The 24,590-nt window shown below is 33.6% G+C and overlaps 2 protein-coding genes across 2 annotated transcripts; one reads left to right on the forward strand and one right to left on the reverse strand.

Moving 5' to 3' along the window:
* Nucleotides 1-1,925: 1,925 nt before the first annotated feature.
* LOC141831542 (putative bifunctional methylthioribulose-1-phosphate dehydratase/enolase-phosphatase E1) lies at nt 1,926-11,686 on the reverse strand. The gene is made up of 9 exons (XM_074718923.1): nt 11,546-11,686; nt 10,910-10,999; nt 5,076-5,246; nt 4,709-4,864; nt 4,437-4,586; nt 4,253-4,354; nt 2,842-2,951; nt 2,640-2,758; nt 1,926-2,326 (listed from the first exon to the last, which is right to left on the reverse strand). The coding sequence occupies exons 1-9, from the start codon at nt 11,669-11,671 to the stop codon at nt 2,235-2,237; spliced, it is 1,116 nt and encodes a 371-aa protein (XP_074575024.1). The 5' UTR covers nt 11,672-11,686; the 3' UTR covers nt 1,926-2,234.
* Nucleotides 11,687-14,701: 3,015 nt separating this feature from the next.
* Nucleotides 14,702-23,684, forward strand: LOC141831543 (putative bifunctional methylthioribulose-1-phosphate dehydratase/enolase-phosphatase E1). The gene is made up of 8 exons (XM_074718924.1): nt 14,702-14,849; nt 20,491-20,661; nt 20,873-21,028; nt 21,151-21,300; nt 21,383-21,484; nt 22,700-22,809; nt 22,893-23,011; nt 23,325-23,684. Exons 1-8 carry the CDS (start codon nt 14,760-14,762, stop codon nt 23,414-23,416), a joined length of 990 nt encoding a protein of 329 aa, XP_074575025.1. The 5' UTR covers nt 14,702-14,759; the 3' UTR covers nt 23,417-23,684.
* Nucleotides 23,685-24,590: the final 906 nt, after the last annotated feature.

A 24,590-nucleotide genomic window follows, 5' to 3' on the forward strand; every position in this document is an offset into this window, starting at 1 on the left:
GAAGTGTAGAAAAGTGTTAAGAATTTTTCATCATATGCAAAAACATAATTAATTTCTTTATCTTTTTATCAATCAATTCATTTTCTAAATTATTGATATTAATATTTGATAAATTAGATTTATAATTTATTATTATTATTATTTGCTATTAAGAAAATTCATTAGATTTTTCATTTCAGTTTTCAAGTACCAGTAACAAATCTATCTATCCCATCTTTTTGGGATAGAATAAAATTTTCTTCCTTTCTTTGTTCATATATTTTTAATATCTAGATTGGTATTTTTTTATTAGACATATTGATATTCAGATAATAAATATTTTATTGAATTTAAAAAATACTTAAAAATACAAGGAATAATAGAACCTATTCTATTCTGTCATTTAACTTTGATATTACTTTAGAATTGACTATAAAATTGTAGATAATGGATGACATTATAAAATCATTAAAGTAGATAACAGCTAAGTAAATTTTAAATAATGAAAATAAATAAATAAATAAGAAACGATATTAATTTTTAACATGTTATTCTTTTTACAGTTAAAAATCTGAAGAAAAAAATGCAAATCATTTATTAGAAAATCTGAATAAGTACAAAGAGTTTAGTCGAACATGATTATTGATCCTCTTTTCCAAAGATAAAAAATAATCTAAAATAACCATAAAAATTAAATCATTAATTAGAGATAACTTAAAATTGTAACGAACTCTTAAGCCGATATCCTTACCTATTGGCTAACTGTAAATTTAAGTGAACTTGAATTAATTCTAGCTAAGCTTGATTATTAAGATATAATGAGTTCTTTTATGATCTATTATAAATTCATCATCACATTAACATTACACAACTTTGCATTTAGACACTATTAATCTAATTAATTACCTAATAAATTAAATTATGATTGCTTTTGGTGGTGAGAGGGCCTTAATGCATTATTTCACCAGCAATTTAATTTAATTTAAACAATTACATCATCACAAAATAAGGCCATTAAATATCATTCACATGGTATAACAAATTAGAGCCAACTTTAGGACAGAATGGCGTAGCTAGGGCTAGACTTTACTGGGCTCCAGCCCAGTCCAGCTTAATAATTAAAACTAATATATTATTTTACAGTGTAATTGCAATTGGAGCCAATACATTATTTTATAGTGCAGTCCAGTCAAGCCCAATGCAGTCTAGAGCACAATGTAACCCAACAATTGAAGTCCGGGGTAGTCAAAATCCTGACTACGCCGTTGTTAGGACACAAACATGGAGAGCCACCACTTCATGGCCGATATCGCCGGTAGTCATGGTGACAATGTCAACTTCGTTGATCACATCTCCTACGACCTCAACTACGGTTGCGACTTAGATGAGTTCATGGCGCAACTAGCCATCGACGCCAACATTCATGCCGTTGGAGATGTGGCGATGATCGGCAAAGGGGAATCTAATTGTTCATCGAAGATGATCAAGGAAAGGCCGGGGAAAGATTTTGGTGTCGGAGAGGAAGAGGAGGGTGAGCATGAAGGAGAAGCTCTATGAGCTAAGATCTCTTATTCTTACAATAACCAAGGCAAGGTACGGATGTGTATCTTCTTCTTCTTTAGTTCATTAATTAGCTAGTATATATATTAATTAATCCACGATCGAGATTAACTCCGATAAAAGTAAAGCTAAATTAAATTGAGTGTTTAATTATTGTTAAGATCGATGTTCTTAATTAGGAGATGAAATCTTCTTTTATTTGAATATTGAATTTAGTTTGATAAACGTAAAAAATATCGTATAATTACTATAAGACCAATAATAATAATAATAATAATAATAATAATAATAATAATAATAATAAAACTGCTCTCTTTTTTTTTCTCATGCCATTATTCATTCAGTCAACTATCTTATAATGGATAAGAAGACCACTGGACTGGATCTGTAAAACCTGCTCTTTTTTTTCTTCCCACAGACAAACAGACAACATATCAGAAACATGCTTCATGATATGCATTCTTAATTATGAAATTGCATAGCAACTCCATTTTTCACAAGATTACACAAATTATATATAAAAGTACATCATTTGCTGGTGAAAATGGATTTGAAGGTGTCTATTTAAACCACCTTATTTGGCACTCTTTATTAGTTCAAAAGAGTAGGCTAATCCATCAATACTGAGAACTACGAGAGCTACATATCAGCCATAGTTTACCAAATGAAACTTGCATGAGATGACTTGTCTTGGTTTATATTTCCGCGAATGATCTAATAGTTTTGAAGCCATGGTTCTCCGGAAGGACTGCATTTCCAGGACGGACAGAGATGAGCACGTCGAGACCTACAAGCACGCAAAATGAATTATCATATACAAATACAATGAGTGATATCTTAAAACGATAAGTTTCTTACAATAAGTTTTGAAGTCTACTCCTTTAAGTTGTTGTAAGTTAGAATGAATACCATTTATCGGACTACCAGAAAAACCAATTCAGATTTAATCAGCCATGTATAAATCTAATCTCAATGTTTAAAGCCTGAACAATATGGATTTTGACAGAATCACACGATAACCACTTAGCCTCTGTTTTCTCCATATTCTAGTATAATATATGCTAAACTAAGCAAGGAATTCCAGAAAAGTATGCACTAACCAGCTGCCTTAGCTGCCACGGCTTCTTGATAGACATCGGTTACAAACAAGATTTGGGATGGCTTATCGACTCCCACTGACAGTGAAATTTCAGAGTAGCTGTGTGATTCTCTTTTGTTACTGTGGATGAGAAAAGGAAGAAAGGAAAGGTTACTTCTGGCAAAGAGCTTTCTCAGGAGCAGAGGAAACATGCACAAGCTTACCCGACTGTGGTGTCAAAAAATCCAGACAAGTACTTCCTCAAATCACCATAAGGAGTATTTGCAAATAAAAGCCTTTGGGCCTCTCTGCTACCACTTGAATATATGTAAACCTGCAGCAATGTCGCTTGTGCAAACACCCATGTTTCTTGAAACATGCAAAGACCGACGAATATTTAACAAGAACATCATGCTCCGAGCAATGTTGCTTGAAAAAAAAATCATGCTCCAAGTAATGACCTATGTTCCAAAAACCTATACGAAAAGGACTGGATATTTCCAAGACAAAAGGAAGAAAAACAGATTAGTCAGTGAGAAATAATCCAAGCTGGTCACTTACCAATCAAACTGTAGCTTTTACCTATGGCTTAACTAAACTTATTTTATGTATTCAGTATTTACGCAAAATTTTCATACAATAATGGAAACAAAAAAAACGGAGTATATAAGTTGACTGCATACAATTGATAAAACTTTTTAGAAAAAAATAGCCTTTGTAAAACACATAATCTCAAATTTATTATACAATATAATCAATGTAAAAATATATATGTTAGCAAGGTGTTATGCAAGACTAGCATATAATTCAGACGAAAAAGCGAAGATACTTGGAATCTCAATATTTGGACATTTTAATGAAGTTGGAATAACAAAACCTTTAGAAGATATACGAAATGCAAAAAGGGGGACCACTAGTAAGAGTTGTACCAGATTGAAGTTCAGATGGTGTTATTAATGATACTAACAGTACAAATGTATGGTTATATTAGTATAATTCATTCACGAATATAACCTAGTTTTGGAATAAAACTCAAGGGAAATGTGATTTGTTCCCAAGGTCAGTAGGTGATTGAAGAACAGAATTAGAAATAAATACTGGTTTATTCTACTGGACTCTTAGGACATATTTGAACCAAGACTCAAATTTAAAATACATTATGAGAACTACAAGATTGTGACCATAAATGTTGGATTAAAAACTAACTACTTATTTTTAAAATTTTTAAAAAATTATATTATCAACAAAAAGAAACTTTTGGAAAAAAAAATCATATTTCATATCCTAGTTATCAGAGGATTGCAGAAGGAAAACAGAATAAGAGATGAGAAACTGTTAAACGTTCAGCTGACCTAAATAAGATGCAAGGAACAATCGCTAGATGAGAGCAATAAACTCAAGCCATTTCCTAACTATTATTTGCATCAAGAATCAATTTTACAATCGCTAGATGAGAGCAATAAACTCAAGCCATTTCCTAACTATTATTTGCATCAAGAATCAATTTTATTTCCCCACTTTTTGAAGTCATAACAGACTAACCCACCATCCATATACAGAAACACAAACTAAGCACTAAATAAAGGATATCACATAGCTATAAAAATATACAACATCAGGATCAACAAATTTCACCTTTATGCCGCTTTCATGCCACTTCTTAAGAGCTTCAGGAACATCATCATAAACAACCCCCTGCAGTTCCTTGTGCTCGAATCCAGTTCTCCAAATATGACCCTGAATAACAAAAAAAATATATAAACTTCAAAAATAAAAAATATGACGGTGAACAAATTAAGTAAAAATGGGTATGTCTTACTTGTAATTGTTTTAAAGAAGTAATTTTCCTATCTGACTTTATCATTGACTCCACATTATCTACAAGAGAATCAATAACCTTCTCTTTCAAAGCATCATCAGGTGGAATAGGCACAGAACCAAATAAGCCCTGCTTCAAATCCTCCTCAACCTACAAAAGGAAGTTGTTCTTGATCAAATCATCATCAAAAGTAAAGAATGGAAGTATACTACTCTGATAAACTTAACATGCATTCTTGGAAAGAAAAAAATAATATGGAAGACAGATCTTACTTGAGCTCGTAATAGCTTAATATCATCCTTAGTTTCATCAGAATCATATGTAGAAGAAAGATGTTTCCTCACATTGTCACGTGCATAAGGGAAAAGGACATCAGTAACAAACGTTATAGGAGTGGTTGTTCCTTCAATATCCAATACAATGCAATGCTGCATGAAGACCAGATTAAACTTAAGATTGAATTGATATTAGTTTGGTTAAATTTTAAAACAAATTAAATGATGGCTAAAGAAGAGATAGTCTACCACCAAAAATGATCTGCTGTTCCACAATAGGACATAAGTTTGCATAAATGCGCACAGACAGTAACTACCACATTACAAGAGTTTTGGAGAAATGAAAAGAATACATTAAACTTACTCTTGAGGGATCAGGAGCATGTACTCCATTTGCTAACCCTGAGCTTAGATGTTTGTTTTTGCTTTGAAATGAACTCGGACTGTTGACTGGACCGTGACCTGGACTGCTGTAATCAATCCCTAGTTGATGAAGCTTAAGTGCAGCATCAAAAAGATAATGATAGCATTCAGCCTGAAAAGCACCCAAGAAAGAGATCATAATTCCAAAATAATGGCGTGAATATACAATGGATGGGTAAGAAAATAGAGAGAAGAATGACCGTTAGAAATGACAGTCATAATAAAGTTAAAAATGAGCCATAGGCATACATGATACAACAGCATCACTCCAGTTATTTCATACAAAATAACCACATTAAAGCCTGATTTAATTGTTTCTGTCATGGACCCAGATTATACTTGTGGGAATCCCTTGAGGCTTAGAGGAAGATGGACTTCATTAGTTTGCTCAATTGGGTCGCTGAGAAGACGAAAGATTTCCCACGCTGATCAATTTTGATCTCGTTGGGTTATGAAAAACATTGGTGTCTTCGCAGCATCAGTTGCAGCCACCTCTTCTACAGATCTCTTTATTGTCAGTTTTGACCCTATGCACTACACTAACTCCATCCCTCCTTGAGATCACATTCTGAATGATATTTGATGCATTCAGTTAATGTGATGGTATATTTGTGACTCTTTGTTTTTCTCAATTTAGGGATGGGATTTGACTTAATACATGAAAATAGAAATATCCAACTATCATCTCTCTGATCTAAAAGCAAAGAAACAACCATAGATTTGGTTCTTGGAATATTTATTTTGACAAAATTGCATATATGTCCTTGTAAATATAAAATTTTACATATTTTTCACTTTAAATTGTAATTTTACAAAGATATCAATCTAAAATTTTAACTCTTATAGACACTTGTGTATATACACCATTGACGAATTTATCCCATTTAAAATAATAAAATAATGACTTAGTGGCTACTTTTATCTTCTAATTTTATGGACCATATTTTGCATAAATTATTTTTTATCAAATCAATTATTAACTGAACAAGTTTTAAATAATAAATGTATATGAATAAAGGTTCTGATATTATTTTAATATATATCAATGGTCAAAAATTATAAATTTTTAGCCTATCATTCTCTAAATAAACTTATGCATTATAGGGTAGACAGGTGTACGAAGCTCCCGCCAATGAAGGTTCCCAAGGAAAGGTCTATCGTACGTAACCTTACCCTACTTTGTAAGAGATTGTTTTCAAGACTCAAACCCATGACTTCCAAATCATACGGCAACAACTTTATTGTTGCGCCAAGGCTCTCCTTCAAATATACTTATGCATTATTACTAAAAAAATTATAAATAATATATTATTTCCTAACTTTTGATGATCGTTATTTTTTCCTTTTTCACATTACTTAATACATTTTACCCATGCAAAATGTAGATATTTCAGAATCTAGCTTTAAGCAAAGAACATAAGGACCCACAAAACTTAACAAGATGATCTAACTGTTATTGCTTGCTGGTTTACTAATCAAGCCTAATAAAAGATTGAAGAGGGACAAGGACTTGGTTGTTTATAGACATCGTGAAAGGCTAGCAATAGATTCTATAGTTAGAAGAGTAGAATTTTTGTGTGAGGGTAGAAGGACACTAAAGGAAATATTAGTTAAGGTAATAAAAATAATTTAATTAACCTGACTATTATCAGTGATAACATTTTGCATAGAGCTAAATAGGAGAATAAGATTCATCATTGGAACAATCAAAGCTTGACAGCAATGCCACTTTATTAAAACAAGCATAGCTTGATCGAAATGATGTTGTTGATAATGATGATTCAGACTTGATTGTTTATCAAATTAAAGAAGCACAAAGGATTACCTAACAATCTAGCATCAAGTTGATGGAGATGGCTTGACAGTATCACACCACAACTTTGTTAATGTACAGCATTTTGACATGGATGATGAACTAGGGTTATGTGGATGAACTCTTACACCATTGCACATTAACGACCTTAAAATTCAACACAAAGCATTATGTTGACCAGTACCACACTAACCTAGATCCAAGAGTCACCCTAATTAAGTTGTTTCTAACATGTTCATTTGCTTCAAGCAATTATTTCAGTTGGAAACCAATCATATCAACCGAATGTTTGATCGGAAGAGTGATTGGAAAAATTAAGAAGTTTTAAATTTTTATAGGTCTAAAAGGCTTTAAGATTTGTAACATTTTATTTTGGTTAGCCATAGCAAACTAGGTAAATCTACGTAATTATTCAGAAATATATAATTTGTTCACCAAGTTTATGGGGAATAGATTATTTATTTCCAAGTAAGCCAGTGTTAAGACCACAAGATCTCAATCTCTTGTTTAATCAGATTCAGTTTAATAAAATATGATGCTCTTGAACTTTTGTTTGTTTCTTCCTGGTGCCCTACCACCTCCTTATCCTTCTCTAGCAACACCAGAGGAAAATTCCCTCCTCATATCTCCATGAGGCTTTTCACCATCCTGTTAGCCAAGATCTGTGCCTGCTTAGTATCTCCAGCCATCATGCCTTGATGTGAGACAGTTGTTGGAAATATTAGATTAATAGGCTTATTTGTCTATTGAGTTTAGTCACCCATTTCTAGTTAGTTGGTATCAATCAAATTCAAGATAAAAACATTCAAATGTTATGAAAATATTATGAGATATTTTAAAGGCACTATTGCTTATGTTTTCAAAGGATGGGTCAAACCAAGGTTTAAAATATCGAGCCGTGTTGAGGTTTCAGTCCCGGACCGGAACGATACAATTTTGGTACCGTATCGTACCATGTCGGTATAGTTTCAATATTTTTAAAATATAAAATATATTAACTAAAATAAAAAATTTAATCTAAATATTTAAAAATAAAAAATAAAATACTTTTAAAAAATAATAAGATAATATTATAGATTTTAATAAAGCCTATTTAAATTATCCTCAACTATAACTAGGAATTGATTATTAAAATCTCAATTAAACCCTAAGTTTAAAAACAAAAAAAAATAAAAAATCGCGGTGCGCACGACTGGGGTCGCGCGCGGCCTGCACGCGAAGGCATCACCGAACTCGTGCGACGCTCCGGAGGCGTCTCCCGGCCGAAACTCCTGTGCCAGTGTCGGTCCGTTAGCGGAACGAAATTTTTCACCGGTATCGCATGATACGACTCGAGATTTCAATCCATGGGTCAAACCTATGTTTACTTGGATATTTAGACACGAATTGGGGAAAACACCTTGATCAACACAAACCCACTTTCTTTCTTACAATCAGGTGTAATATTTTAGTGTAGTAAAAAACAAACACGCATAGCGCTATTGACTATGGAGGCTAAATTTATTGTATGTTCAAGCATTGTGCAAGGAGATGTTTGGTAAAGATTTTTTTTTTTAATTAGAGAGTTAAAGTGATCGTGTTGAATAGTGTTTCAAATTTTGTTTAGTGTGGATCAACATAGGCAAAAGTTTTCATTTTGCACACTGACTAGCAAATGAGGTCTGAAATCCTTTGTACACAAGTGAATCCTTGGCATAGAAGCTCATCCTTCGTTTGTGAATTTGTTTGCATCCTTCATCTGAATGTTTGTTGGCGAGTGAGCCGCAAGCTCATCCTTCATCTATGAGTTTGTTCGGAAGCAAATCTTGAGCTCATCCTTCACTTGAGTTGGTGATGCCCTAGCTCTAGCCCTCATCAACCACGAGCTAATCCTTCATTCATTCTGTAGTTGCCTAAACCCAACTTGCCAGAAAGTTTTCACCTAGGCCCTCATTCCATGCCCTTGTTATGACTCGCCTAGCATCAACAATGCCTCCTTCAGATAAGTAAGCATCAATGATGCCTCCTCCAAGTGTTCCTCGTTGGCACAAACAACACCATTTGTGAGCACAAGGTGAAACAACATGAAACTATTTCGTTCCAATGGGGAACTGACACCCAGCTTAGAATGAGATTTTATTCCTTAGAGTTGGACAAATGAATGCATATTGTGACAATCAAGCACTTAGAATGAGGTTTTAAAACAAATGAATGCCTATTGTGACAATCAAGCAGTGATTGCTTTTGTAGCTTATAATTGGTCCTTTGACTAAACAAATCCCAACAATTGTTTATCTTACACGTGAATTCTCTTGGACTGCATAGAATATAAAATGTGTTTTGTTGAGCCCATATATCATACTTCTCTAATAATTGTAGGTGACTATTATGTCTTAAATTTTTGTTTCATCATGATATATACACACATCATATATTGTTTCAGACTCGCAAAGAGATATCGCTTAGGTTTTAAATTGGCATTCTTACATGAGCAATCAACTCTAATGCTTAGATACCAAGTAGAGATGAGGGATAATTTTCTTATTGACATTAAAAATATGAGATGAGGTTATAACTATATTTAATAACTGATTTGAATAAGTCTATATCCAAATGATCTATGAAACTCATGTGAATTATCAGTTATTAAAATGACTACAAAATGAGAGTTTAGGTTAGGTATGAAGTACTAATTGAACCACTATGTACAATGTTTTATAAACATTGAGAAGTTACAAACATTGAAGCTCATGATTAATACCATGTGTGCAAGTTTGACTAAAAAATAGTAGAAGAATGGATCTGCTTTCCACTGTATGAGAACTTTTGAGGTTAAGTTTAACCTCAAAATATTACTACTAATCCTTTTCATTGTTATTTGGTGTTTATATTTATAGTTTCCAATCACGCACCCTTAAAACGTCTATATAACAAGTTAAATGCAAATTGTATATTTCCACTAGAAAAGGAAGGTTTTTGCTTGGCTTGTCAACCTTGTCTCATGAGAAAAGTGATTATGGGCACACAATCGAATTCATTTAAGCTGTTTTTTGAAGGATTATAAATACTACAAGAAAAGGTTGAAGTTACTATTTCATTCCTAACAAATGCATGTTTGTCAGGTTGCACAATCTATTGGTATGAAAATGTTGCACAGAATCCCCACAATGGCATATATTCCTTGTCATGCGCGAGAGGAAGATGGCAGTGGTTGCCTATGTGGGCAAGATCACAACCAGAAAAAAAAAACAAATGCAACTGCTCGTGGTAGTTGTACTGTGTGACAACTACCATGGACAGTTGCTACCAACCGAAATTTCAGCCCCTCCCAATTTGCTATTTGACATAATAAATAACGGGGTGGAATGCAATGGAAATAGTGAGAGGAATAATACATACAAGTTTAAAATAGAATGTTTTGGATAGAGAGGATTGTGAACAAGTTGGATTATCCAAGAGAATTTCATGGGATTAAGTGGTCATTTCAAGTACAAGTAGAATCATATGAGGTAAGTGATTCATTTCATTCTATTTCAATTTTGTGCAATATTGACAATTATGGTTAATAATTGATGAATGCAAGGGATCAAGACTTGAAACCTTAATATTTAACATGGTAAATGTTAACCACACACCACAGAAAGTTAGATATCCTGTTAAATTAATTAAATTCTTAATCCATGTTCAGACTGGTCTGTTTTCTATTTGTAATCAATATTTTTAGCTACAAGGCTTTAAAATTTTAAAGGGCACAAGACTATGACAGTTCCAAATCTTCTAACACCAAATATGTTACTACGAAAGAGAAAGGTAATAAAGTAAGAGTCCAATTCAAATTGGCTGTTACAAATTTACAGATGCAGTAGCAGACGAGTTGCAATGGTTACTGTTACTTCCAGAAATTTGAGCAATGAATTGCTTAGGTAGTAAGAACTGATGAGATTGTCAAATGCACATATGAATAATTACAACAAGAAATCAACCTGTGTCTTGGCATTAATCCATGAGTCTCCCCAGACATATATCCCATGGTTACGGACAAGCACAGCAGTTGCTTTGGGATATGCTGCCATCTATAAACAACATTAAATAGCTGTTAAAGTTCCATATAACTATTAGTAGGCATTGAACTACAATATAAAAAAAATAATCATTACAAAACCAATGCAGAACAGCATAATTATCACCTGGATTAACAATGCAGTTTTCAATGGTTAGAAACTTTTGAAACTTAGTTAAGCTGCATATGTGGCTGTAAGGACTAACTGATTCAGTACCAGAATCTTGAAATTTTTTTTTGAAATACATAGGCTCTGGTTTGAAAGCATAAGAATGAAACTTTAGGGCAGACAACGACAAAACTTAACATGGTTACATCAGTTAAGATTGCCTATGTGCATAAGATTTGAGCAAACATAAATTCCCTACTTTGTCTTGAACAACAATAAGAACTTGTAATAAACATGAATCCATTATCTTGCAACTTATTGAAATATGTGAACTTGTGCTTGTTTCAGAGATAATACACAACTATGCCTTAGAACTACGTATCACACAGAAGTATGTTGAGAAATTGAGGCTTTCAGTAATAAAGCTAAAGATATTTAGAAAAAGAATACAGCTTCACTAAGGGATTCAGTAAGTTCACGCTCATGTGCAGTATTCTCAATTATTGGAACAACCAGCTCATCATAATAACCATGGCCTTGAATTCCTTTTATCATCTCCATGTGAGTGATCTGCATCAGAAAAACACATAGATAATAATGTTTAAAACTACAAAGCAACCAGAATTGGATGTCTACAAAAGAAAGTAAAAAATTTATGTTAACCAAGCTAGGATTTAAAGAAGCTCAACTAACAAGCTCCCCCTCTTCCCTTCCCAATTGGCAAGGATAGTTGATGAATTAATTTCATTTGCTTAATTTGCCTGGACTCCATGGGCCACATTTCCAATTTATTTACATTAGACTAAAGTAAATACAAAACAATCAACATTGGGAAAAAAAATGATGAGATTCTTCAATCAGATTGGAAACATGCTGATTATCTCATAGATGTATCAATCTTATCTAGCAACTCCTAGAATGGTTTTGATTTTTGTACTGTATGCACATACCAGAGTAATGCATTACGTTTAGCAAACACACTAACTTTTGGTGATCCACTTATATATTGTCACACCAATCCATTGCCCTAACTGCTAGGCACTTGCCCAAGAAAAGCAATGTAATCCAAAAGTAAATGGAATCAGATCCAATCACCCAAAAAAAAAAACAGTAAAGAGAAGCGACTGCAATAACAATGGCCATAAAGTAAAGTGAACATATTGTTGAAAGTTGAAACTGTTGTGCATTTAGATTTTGATCAGTTTGGTGCATTTTGCACTTTGTAAGACTCGAGCAAATTCCATCTTTGTTGCACCAGATATCAACAATTTTTTCCCAAAAGTAATAGGGCCCACCACCCAGATAATCCATTCCCTTTCTTCAATGAAAGTTATACTTCTCAATGGGTTATACAACATCACTAGCTTCTTGCAGCATACAGGCTTCCTCAAGGTTCAGTCGTCATCAAAAGGAGAGGCATATTTGGTGTTTGTGCCTTGATGGGCATGCTTTGCATACATGACAAGACTGACAAGGTAGAAGGAAGTAGCTGTTACTGAAAGTAATTGACAAAGCCATCATTTGCACGAGCAACTGAGGGAATTGTCAGTACACAATTTCATGATGAAAAGTATAGGAGAAGCATTGGGGTTGGCAGTAATAAGAGTAGAGATGACGAGGTGACATCACCAGGATCTTTTGGTCATAAGGTGTGGACAAGGGGAACAATAGGAAGGAATCTGGGTTGAGCTATGGCAACACAATGGAGAAATGATATATTGGAATTTAGACCATGAACTAGTTTAGCTTATTGGACCTACTTATCTTTAAAATGATTTACTTTATTTGCATCTCTACTATTCTACAATTTTAATTTTAAATGACCATGAAACAAGGCATTTTTTATATTTCATGAAGACGAAGGAATTCCATTCTAGTAAGAACTAGAGTAACTAATTTACACTATCCAATTTTAACAATATGATTATTAGCTTTCTCAATCTGAATCTATGAGATGAATCGTGGAACAATCATTCAACCAAAATGCATTTAGAGGGAATGATTATGAAAAGAAAGTGAAGTTATATTGATTTAACATTGAACTCCTTAGTAACTTTCTCTTGCAGAAAGCTCATTATTTCTTGGTTAAATCACCTATTGATAATGTTTGTGGATTACTCATTCAATTGAGACAATCTAAGAGTCTGAAAAGAATAAATTAATTTAAGTCAGGATTAAATGCAGTATTGCTCTAAGTCATTAGTCAGCAATCTTTCAATTAAAATTCTCACATAATCAAACAATTTCTTTTTGGCCAACTTACTTTAAGACTTGGTTTTGTGTGCAACAAAAGATTAAATGAAATACATTGCTTCAAATCAATATAACTTCACTTTCTTTTCATAATCATTCCCTCTAAATGCATTTTGGTTGAATGATTGTTCCACGATTCATCTCATAGATTCAGATTGAGAAAGCTAATAATCATATTGTTAAAATTGGATAGTGTAAATTAGTTACTCTAGTTCTTACTAGAATGGAATTCCTTCGTCTTCATGAAATATAAAAATATGCCTTGTTTCATGGTCATTTAAAATTAAAATTGTAGAATAGTAGAGATGCAAATAAAGTAAATCATTTTAAAGATAAGTAGGTCCAATAAGCTAAACTAGTTCATGGTCTAAATTCCAATATATCATCTCTCCATTGTGTTGCCATAGCTAAACCCAGATTCCTTCCTATTGTTCCCCTTGTCCACACCTTATGACCAAAAGATCCTGGTGATGTCACCTCGTCATCTCTACTCTTATTACCGCCAACCCCAATGCTTCTCCTATACTTTTCATCATGAAATTGTGTACTGACAATTCCCTCAGTTGCTCGTGCAAATGATGGCTTTGTCAATCACTTTCAGTAACAACTACTTCCTTCTGCCTTGTCAGTCTTGTCATGTATGCAAAGCATGCCCATCAAGGCACAAACACCAAATATGCCTCTCCTTTTGGTGACGACTGAACCTTGAGGAAGCCTGTATGCTGCAAGAAGCTAGTGATGTTGTATAACCCATTGAGAAGCATAACTTTCATTGAAGAAAGGGAATGGATTATCTGGGTGGTGGGCCCTATTACTTTTGGGAAAAAATTGTTGATATCTGGTGCAATAAAGATGGAATTTGCTCGAGTCTTACAAAGTGCAAAATGCACCAAACTGATCAAAATCTAAATGCACAACAGTTTCAACTTTCAACAATATGTTCACTTTACTTTATGGCCATTGTTATTGCAGTCGCTTCTCTTTACTGTTTTTTTTTGGGTGATTGGATCTGATTCCATTTACTTTTGGATTACATAGCTTTTCTTGGGCAAGTGCCTAGCAGTTAGGGCAATGGATTGGTGTGACAATATATAAGTGGATCACCAAAAGTTAGTGTGTTTGCTAAACATAATGCATTACTCTGGTATGTGCATACAGTTCAAATTTCAAACCATAGTCATGTATTTCAAAAAAAAATTTCAAGATTCTGATGAATCAGTTAGTCCTTACAGCCACATATGCAGCTTAACTAAGTTTCAAAGTTTCTAACCATTGAAAACTGCATTGTTAATCCAGGTGATAATTATGCTGTTCTGCATTGGTTTTGTAATGATTATTTTTTTTAATATTGTAGTTCAATGCCTACTAATAGTTATATGGAACTTTAACAGCTATTTAATGTTGTTTATAGATGGCAGCATATCCCAAAGCAACTGCTGTGCTTGTCCGTAACCATGGGATATATGTCTGGGGAGACTCATGGATTAATGCCAAGACACAGGTTGATTTCTTGTTGTAATTATTCATATGTGCATTTGACAATCTCATCAGTTCTTACTACCTAAGCAATTCATTGCTCAAATTTCTGGAAGTAACAGTAACCATTGCAACTTGTCTGCTACTGCATCTGTAAATTTGTAACAGCCAATTTGAATTGGACTCTTACTTTATTACCTTTCTCTTTCGTAGTAACATATTTGGTGTTAGAAGATTTGGAACTGTCATAGTCTTGTGCCCTTTAAAATTTTAAAGCCTTGTAGCTAAAAATATTGATTACAAATAGAAAACAGACCAGTCTGAACATGGATTAAGAATTTAATTAATTTAACAGGATATCTAACTTTCTGTGGTGTGTGGTTAACATTTACCATGTTAAATATTAAGGTTTCAAGTCTTGATCCCTTGCATTCATCAATTATTAACCATAATTGTCAATATTGCACAAAATTGAAATAGAATGAAATGAATCACTTACCTCATATGATTCTACTTGTACTTGAAATGACCACTTAATCCCATGAAATTCTCTTGGATAATCCAACTTGTTCACAATCCTCTCTATCCAAAACATTCTATTTTAAACTTGTATGTATTATTCCTCTCACTATTTCCATTGCATTCCACCCCGTTATTTATTATGTCAAATAGCAAATTGGGAGGGGCTGAAATTTTGGTTGGTAGCAACTGTCCATGGTATTTGTCACACAGTACAACTACCACGAGCAGTTGCATTTGTTTTTTTTTTCTGGTTGTGATCTTGCCCACATAGGCAACCACTGCCATCTTCCTCTCGCGCATGACAAGGAATATACGCCATTGTGGGGATTCTGTGCAACATTTTCATACCAATAGATTGTGCAACCTGACAAACATGCATTTGTTAGGAATGAAATAGTAACTTCAACCTTTTCTTGTAGTATTTATAATCCTTCAAAAAACATGTTAAATGAATTCGATTGTGTGCCCATAATCACTTTTCTCATGAGACAAGGTTGACAAGCCAAGCAAAAACCTTCCCGAAATATACAATTTGCATTTAACTTATTATATAGACGTTTTAAGGGTGCGTGATTGGAAACTATAAATATAAACACCAAATAACAATGAAAAGGATTAGTAGTAATATTTTGAGGTTAAACTTAACGTCAAAAGTTCTCATACAGTGGAAAGCAGATCCATTCTTCTACTATTTTTTAGTCAAACTTGCACACATGGTATTAATCATGAGCTTCAATGTTTGTAACTTCTCAATGTTTATAAAACATTGTACATAGTGGTTCAATTAGTACTTCATACCTAACCTAAACTCTCATTTTGTAGTCATTTTAATAACTGATAATTCACATGACTTTCATAGATCATTTGGATATAGACTTATTCAAATCGGTTATTAAATATAGTTATAACCTCATATTTTTAATGTCAATAAGAAAATTATCCCTCATCTCTACTTGGTATCTAAGCATTAGAGTTGATTGCTCATGTAAGAATGCCAATTTAAAACCTAAGCGATATCTCTTTGCGAGTCTGAAACAATATATGATGTGTGTATATATCATGATGAAACAAAAATTTAAGACATAATAGTCACCTACAATTATTAGAGAAGTATGATATATGGGCTCAACAAAACACATTTTATATTCTATGCAGTCCAAGAGAAATCACGTGTAAGATAAACAATTGTTGGGATTTGTTTAGTCAAAGGACCAATTATAAGCTACAAAAGCAATCACTGCTTGATTGTCACAATAGGCATTCATTTGTTTTAAAACCTCATTCTAAGTGCTTGATTGTCACAATATGCATTCATTTGTCCAACTCTAAGGAATAAAATCTCATTCTAAGCTGGGTGTCAGTTCCCCATTGGAACGAAATAGTTTCATGTTGTTTCACCTTGTGCTCACAAATGGTGTTGTTTGTGCCAACGAGGAACACTTGGAGGAGGCATCATTGATGCTTACTTATCTGAAGGAGGCATTGTTGATGCTAGGCGAGTCATAACAAGGGCATGGAATGAGGGCCTAGGTGAAAACTTTATGGCAAAGTTGGGTTTAGGCAACTACAGAATGAATGAAGGATTAGCTCGTGGTTGATGAGGGCTAGAGCTAGGGCATCACCAACTCAAGTGAAGGATGAGCTCAAGATTTGCTTCTGAACAAACTCATAGATGAAGGATGAGCTTGCGGCTCACTCGCCAACAAACATTCAGATGAAGGATGCAAACAAATTCATAAATGAAGGATGAGCTTCTATGCCAAGGATTCACTTGTGTACAAAGGATTTCAGACCTCATTTGCTAGTCAGTGTGCAAAATGAAAACTTTTGCCTTTGTTGATCCACACAAAACAAAATTTGAAACACTATTCAAGACGATCACTTTAACTCTCTAATTAAAAAAAAAAAATCTTTACCACCTTGCACAATGCTTGAACATACAATAAATTTAGCCTCCATAGTCAATAGCGCTATGCGTGTTTGTTTTTTACTACACTAAAATATTACACCTGATTGTAAGAAAGAAAGTGGGTTTGTGTTGATCAAGGTGTTTTCCCCAATTCGTGTCTAAATATCCAAGTAAACATAGGTTTGACCCATGGATTGAAATCTCGAGTCGTATCATGCGATACCGGTGAAAAATTTCGTTCCGCTAACGGACCGACACTGGCACAGGAGTTTCGGCCGGGAGACGCCTCCGGAGCGTCGCACGAGTTCGGTGATGCCTTCGCGTGCAGGCCGCGCGCGACCCCAGTCGTGCGCACCGCGATTTTTTACTTTTTTTGTTTTTAAACTTAGGGTTTAATTGAGATTTTAATAATCAATTCCTAGTTATAGTTGGGGATAATTTAAATAGGCTTTATTAAAATCTATAATATTATCTTATTATTTTTTAAAAGTATTTTATTTTTTATTTTTAAATATTTAGATTAAATTTTTTATTTTAGTTAATATATTTTATATTTTAAAAATATTGAAACTATACCGACATGGTACGATACGGTACCAAAATTTTATCGTTTCGGTCCGGGACTGAAACCTCAACACGGCTCGATATTTTAAACCTTGGTTTGACCCATCCTTTGAAAACATAAGCAATAGTGCCTTTAAAATATCTCATAATATTTTCATAACATTTGAATGTTTTTATCTTGAATTTGATTGATACCAACTAACTAGAAATGGGTGACTAAACTCAATAGACAAATAAGCCTATTAATCTAATATTTCCAACAACTGTCTCACATCAAGGCATGATGGCTGGAGATACTAAGCAGGCACAGATCTTGGCTAACAGGATGGTGAAAAGCCTCATGGAGATATGAGGAGGGAATTTTCCTCTGGTGTTGCTAGAGAAGGATAAGGAGGTGGTAGGGCACCAGGAAGAAACAAACAAAAGTTCAAGAGCATCATATTTTATTAAACTGAATCTGATTAAACAAGAGATTGAGATCTTGTGGTCTTAACACTGGCTTACTTGGAAATAAATAATCTATTCCCCATAAACTTGGTGAACAAATTATATATTTCTGAATAATTATGTAGATTTACCTAGTTTGCTATGGCTAACCAAAATAAAATGTTACAAATCTTAAAGCCTTTTAGACCTATAAAAATTTAAAACTTCTTAATTTTTCCAATCACTCTTCCGATCAAACATTCGGTTGATATGATTGGTTTCCAACTGAAATAATTGCTTGAAGCAAATGAACATGTTAGAAACAACTTAATTAGGGTGACTCTTGGATCTAGGTTAGTGTGGTACTGGTCAACATAATGCTTTGTGTTGAATTTTAAGGTCGTTAATGTGCAATGGTGTAAGAGTTCATCCACATAACCCTAGTTCATCATCCATGTCAAAATGCTGTACATTAACAAAGTTGTGGTGTGATACTGTCAAGCCATCTCCATCAACTTGATGCTAGATTGTTAGGTAATCCTTTGTGCTTCTTTAATTTGATAAACAATCAAGTCTGAATCATCATTATCAACAACATCATTTCGATCAAGCTATGCTTGTTTTAATAAAGTGGCATTGCTGTCAAGCTTTGATTGTTCCAATGATGAATCTTATTCTCCTATTTAGCTCTATGCAAAATGTTATCACTGATAATAGTCAGGTTAATTAAATTATTTTTATTACCTTAACTAATATTTCCTTTAGTGTCCTTCTACCCTCACAAAAATTCTACTCTTCTAACTATAGAATCTATTGCTAGCCTTTCACGATGTCTATAAACAACCAAGTCCTTGTCCCTCTTCAATCTTTTATTAGGCTTGATTAGTAAACCAGCAAGCAATAACAGTTAGATCATCTTGTTAAGTTTTGTGGGTCCTTATGTTCTTTGCTTAAAGCTAGATTCTGAAATATCTACATTTTGCATGGGTAAAATGTATTAAGTAATGTGAAAAAGGAAAAAATAACGATCATCAAAAGTTAGGAAATAATATATTATTTATAATTTTTTTAGTAATAATGCATAAGTATATTTGAAGGAGAGCCTTGGCGCAACAATAAAGTTGTTGCCGTATGATTTGGAAGTCATGGGTTTGAGTCTTGAAAACAATCTCTTACAAAGTAGGGTAAGGTTACGTACGATAGACCTTTCCTTGGGAACCTTCATTGGCGGGAGCTTCGTACACGTGTCTACCCTATAATGCATAAGTTTATTTAGAGAATGATAGGCTAAAAATTTATAATTTTTGACCATTGATATATATTAAAATAATATCAGAACCTTTATTCATATACATTTATTATTTAAAACTTGTTCAGTTAATAATTGATTTGATAAAAAATAATTTATGCAAAATATGGTCCATAAAATTAGAAGATAAAAGTAGCCACTAAGTCATTATTTTATTATTTTAAATGGGATAAATTCGTCAATGGTGTATATACACAAGTGTCTATAAGAGTTAAAATTTTAGATTGATATCTTTGTAAAATTACAATTTAAAGTGAAAAATATGTAAAATTTTATATTTACAAGGACATATATGCAATTTTGTCAAAATAAATATTCCAAGAACCAAATCTATGGTTGTTTCTTTGCTTTTAGATCATAGAGATGATAGTTGGATATTTCTATTTTCATGTATTAAGTCAAATCCCATCCCTAAATTGAGAAAAACAAAGAGCCACAAATATACCATCACATTAACTGAATGCATCAAATATCATTCAGAATGTGATCTCAAGGAGGGATGGAGTTAGTGTAGTGCATAGGGTCAAAACTGACAATAAAGAGATCTGTAGAAGAGGTGGCTGCAACTGATGCTGCGAAGACACCAATGTTTTTCATAACCCAACGAGATCAAAATTGATTAGCGTGGGAAATCTTTTGTCTTCTCAGCGACCCAATTGAGCAAACTAATGAAGTCCATCTTCCTCTAAGCCTCAAGGGATTCCCACAAGTATAATCTGGGTCCATGACAGAAACAATTAAATCAGGCTTTAATGTGGTTATTTTGTATGAAATAACTGGAGTGATGCTGTTGTATTATGTATGCCTATGGCTCATTTTTAACTTTATTATGGCTGTCATTTCTAACGGTCACTCTTCTCTCTATTTTCTTACCCATCCATTGTATATTCACGCCATTATTTTGGAATTATGATCCCTTTCTTGGGTGCTTTTCAGGCTGAATGCTATCATTATCTTTTTGATGCTGCACTTAAGCTTCATCAACTAGGGATTGATTACAGCAGTCCAGGTCACGGTCCAGTCAACAGTCCGAGTTCATTTCAAAGCAAAAACAAACATCTAAGCTCAGGGTTAGCAAATGGAGTACATGCTCCTGATCCCTCAAGAGTAAGTTTAATGTATTCTTTTCATTTCTCCAAAACTCTTGTAATGTGGTAGTTACTGTCTGTGCGCATTTATGCAAACTTATGTCCTATTGTGGAACAGCAGATCATTTTTGGTGGTAGACTATCTCTTCTTTAGCCATCATTTAATTTGTTTTAAAATTTAACCAAACTAATATCAATTCAATCTTAAGTTTAATCTGGTCTTCATGCAGCATTGCATTGTATTGGATATTGAAGGAACAACCACTCCTATAACGTTTGTTACTGATGTCCTTTTCCCTTATGCACGTGACAATGTGAGGAAACATCTTTCTTCTACATATGATTCTGATGAAACTAAGGATGATATTAAGCTATTACGAGCTCAAGTAAGATCTGTCTTCCATATTATTTTTTTCTTTCCAAGAATGCATGTTAAGTCTATCAGAGTAGTATGCTTCCATTCTTTACTTTTGATGATGATTTGATAAAGAACAACTTCCTTTTGTAGGTTGAGGAGGATTTGAAGCAGGGCTTATTTGGTTCTGTGCCTATTCCACCTGATGATGCTTTGAAAGAGAAGGTTATTGATTCTCTTGTAGATAATGTGGAGTCAATGATAAAGTCAGATAGGAAAATTACTTCTTTAAAACAATTACAAGTAAGACATACCCATTTTTACTTAATTTGTTCACCGTCATATTTTTTATTTTTGAAGTTTATATATATTTTTTGTTATTCAGGGTCATATTTGGAGAACTGGATTCGAGCACAAGGAACTGCAGGGGGTTGTTTATGATGATGTTCCTGAAGCTCTTAAGAAGTGGCATGAAAGCGGCATAAAGGTGAAATTTGTTGATCCTGATGTTGTATATTTTTATAGCTATGTGATATCCTTTATTTAGTGCTTAGTTTGTGTTTCTGTATATGGATGGTGGGTTAGTCTGTTATGACTTCAAAAAGTGGGGAAATAAAATTGATTCTTGATGCAAATAATAGTTAGGAAATAGCTTGAGTTTATTGCTCTCATCTAGCGATTGTAAAATTGATTCTTGATGCAAATAATAGTTAGGAAATGGCTTGAGTTTATTGCTCTCATCTAGCGATTGTTCCTTGCATCTTATTTAGGTCAGCTGAACGTTTAACAGTTTCTCATCTCTTATTCTGTTTTCCTTCTGCAATCCTCTGATAACTAGGATATGAAATATGATTTTTTTTCCAAAAGTTTCTTTTTGTTGATAATATAAACCATCTGAAATTTTATTTTACTTGGACAATGGACATAATTTTAAAAATAAGTAGTTAGTTTTTAATCCAACATTTATGGTCACAATCTTGTAGTTCTCATAATGTATTTTAAATTTGAGTCTTGGTTCAAATATGTCCTAAGAGTCCAGTAGAATAAACCAGTATTTATTTCTAATTCTGTTCTTCAATCACCTACTGACCTTGGGAACAAATCACATTTCCCTTGAGTTTTATTCCAAAACTAGGTTATATTCGTGAATGAATTATACTAATATAACCATACATTTGTACTGTTAGTATCATTAATAACACCATCTGAACTTCAATCTGGTACAACTCTTACTAGTGGTCCCCCTTTTTGCATTTCGTATATCTTCTAAAGGTTTTGTTATTCCAACTTCATTAAAATGTCCAAATATTGAGATTCCAAGTATCTTCGCTTTTTCGTCTGAATTATATGCTAGTCTTGCATAACACCTAGCTAACATATATATTTTTACGTTTTTTTTGTTTCCATTATTGTATGAATATTTTGTGTAAATACTGAATACATAAAATAAGTTTAGTTAAACCATAGGTAAAAGCTACAGTTTCATTGGTAAGTGACCAGCTTGGATTATTTCTCACTGACTAATCTGTTTTTCTTCCTTTTGTCTTAGAAATATCCAGTCCTTTTCATATAGGTTTTTGGAACATAGGTCATTACTTGGAGCATGATTTTGTTTCAGGCAACATTGCTCGGAGCATGATGTTGTTGTTAAATATTTGTCGGTCTTTGCATGTTTCAAGAAACATGGGTGTTTGCATTGCAGGTTTACATATATTCAAGTGGTAGCAGAGAGGCCCAAAGGCTTTTATTTGCAAATACTCCTTATGGTGATTTGAGGATGTACTTGTCTGGATTTTTCGACACCACAGTCGGGTAAGCTTGTGCATGTTTCCTCTGCTCCTGAGAAAGCTCTTTGCCAGAAGTAACCTTTCCGTTCTTCCTTTTCTCATCCACAGTAACAAAAGAGAATCACACAGCTACTCTGAAATTTCACTGTCAGTGGGAGTCGATAAACCATCCCAAATCTTGTTTGTAACCGATGTCTATCAAGAAGCCGTGGCAGCTAAGGCAGCTGGTTAGTGCATACTTTTCTGGAATTCCTTGCTTAGTTTAGCATATATTATACTAGAATATGGAGAAAACAGAGGCTAAGTGGTTATCGTGTGATTCTGTCAAAATCCATATTGTTCAGGCTTTAAACATTGAGATTAGATTTATACATGGCTGATTAAATCTGAATTGGTTTTTCTGATAGTCCGATAAATGGTATTCATTCTAACTTACAACAACTTAAAGGAGTAGACTTCAAAACTTATTGTAAGAAACTTATCGTTTCAAGATATCACTCATTGTATTCGTATATGATAATTCATTTTGCGTGCTTGTAGGTCTCGACGTGCTCATCTCTGTCCGTCCTGGAAATGCAGTCCTTCCGGAGAACCATGGCTTCAAAACTATTAGATCATTTGCGGAAATATAAACCAAGACAAGTCATCTCATGCAAGTTTCATTTGGTAAACTATGGCTGATATGTAGCTCTCGTAGTTCTCAGAATTGATGGATTAGCCTAGCCTACTCTTTTGAACTAATAAAGAGTGCCAAATAAGGTGGTTTAAATAGACACCTTCAAATCCATCTTTCACCAGCAAATGATGTACTTTTATATATAATTTGTGTAATCCTGTGAAAAAATGGAGTTGCCATGCAATTTCATAATTAAGAATGCACATCATGAAGCATGTTTCTGATATGTTGTCTGTTTGTCTGTGGGAAGAAAAAAAGAGCAGGTTTTACAGATGCAGTCCAGTGGTCTTCTTATCCATTATAAGATAGGTGACTGAATGAATAATGGCGTGAGAAAAAAAGAGCAGTTTTATTATTATTGTTATTATTACTATTACTATTATTATTGTTATTATTATTGGTCTTATAGTAATTATACGATATTTTTTGCGTTTTTCAAACTAAATTCAATATTCAAATAAAAAAGAAGATTTCATCTCCTAATTAAGAACATAGATCTTACTAACAATAATTAAAAACTCAATTTAATTTAGCTTTGCTTTTATCGGAGTTAATGTCGATCGTGGATTAATTAACATATATACTAGCTAATTAATTTAACTAAAGAAGAAGAAGATACACATCCGTACCTTGCCTTGGTTATTATAAGAACAAGAGACCTTAGCTCATACAGCTCCCTTCATGCTCACCCTCCTCTTCCTCTCCAACACCAAAATCTTTCCCCGGCCTTTCCTTGATCATCTTCGATAAACAATTTGATTCCCCTTTGCCGATCATCGCCACATCTCCAACGGCGTCGGCGTCGATGACTAGTTGCGCCATGAACTCATCTAAGTCGCAACCATAGTTGAGGTCGTAGGAGATGTGATCGACGAAGTTGACATTGTCACTGTGACTACCGGCGATATCTGCCATGAAGTGGTGGCTCTCCTTGTTTGTGTCCCAAAGTTGGCTCTAATTTGCTATACCATGTGAGTGATATTTAATGCCCTTATTGTGTGATGATGTAATTGTTTAAATTAAATTAAATTAAATTGCTGATGAAATAATGCATTAAGGCCCTCTCACCACCAAAAGCAATGATAATTTAATTTATTAGGTAATTAATTAGATTAATAGTGTCTAAATGC

The sequence above is a fragment of the Curcuma longa genome, chromosome 7 (assembly GCF_044706935.1).
Source record: "Curcuma longa cultivar G26 ecotype Majalengka, Jawa Barat chromosome 7, ITB_CL_G26_1.1, whole genome shotgun sequence".
NCBI lineage: Eukaryota > Viridiplantae > Streptophyta > Magnoliopsida > Zingiberales > Zingiberaceae > Curcuma > Curcuma longa.

Bases quoted from the DNA above. Each gene is read 5' to 3' on its own strand.
- LOC141831542 (XM_074718923.1), bottom strand. From the start codon at position 11,671: ATGCAGATCACTCACATGGAGATGATAAAAGGAATTCAAGGCCATGGT. The intron at 11,000-11,545 runs GTATTCTTTTTC...TGTTGTTTATAG, and splicing joins CTGAATCCCTTAGTGAAGCT to ATGGCAGCATATCCCAAAGC. The intron at 2,759-2,841 runs GTAAGCTTGTGC...TCTCATCCACAG, and splicing joins TTTTTTGACACCACAGTCGG to TAACAAAAGAGAATCACACA.
- LOC141831543 (XM_074718924.1), top strand. From the start codon at position 14,760: ATGGCAGCATATCCCAAAGCAACTGCTGTGCTTGTCCGTAACCATGGG. The intron at 21,029-21,150 runs GTAAGATCTGTC...TTCCTTTTGTAG, and splicing joins TTAAGCTATTACGAGCTCAA to GTTGAGGAGGATTTGAAGCA. The intron at 23,012-23,324 runs GTTAGTGCATAC...GCGTGCTTGTAG, and splicing joins CGTGGCAGCTAAGGCAGCTG to GTCTCGACGTGCTCATCTCT.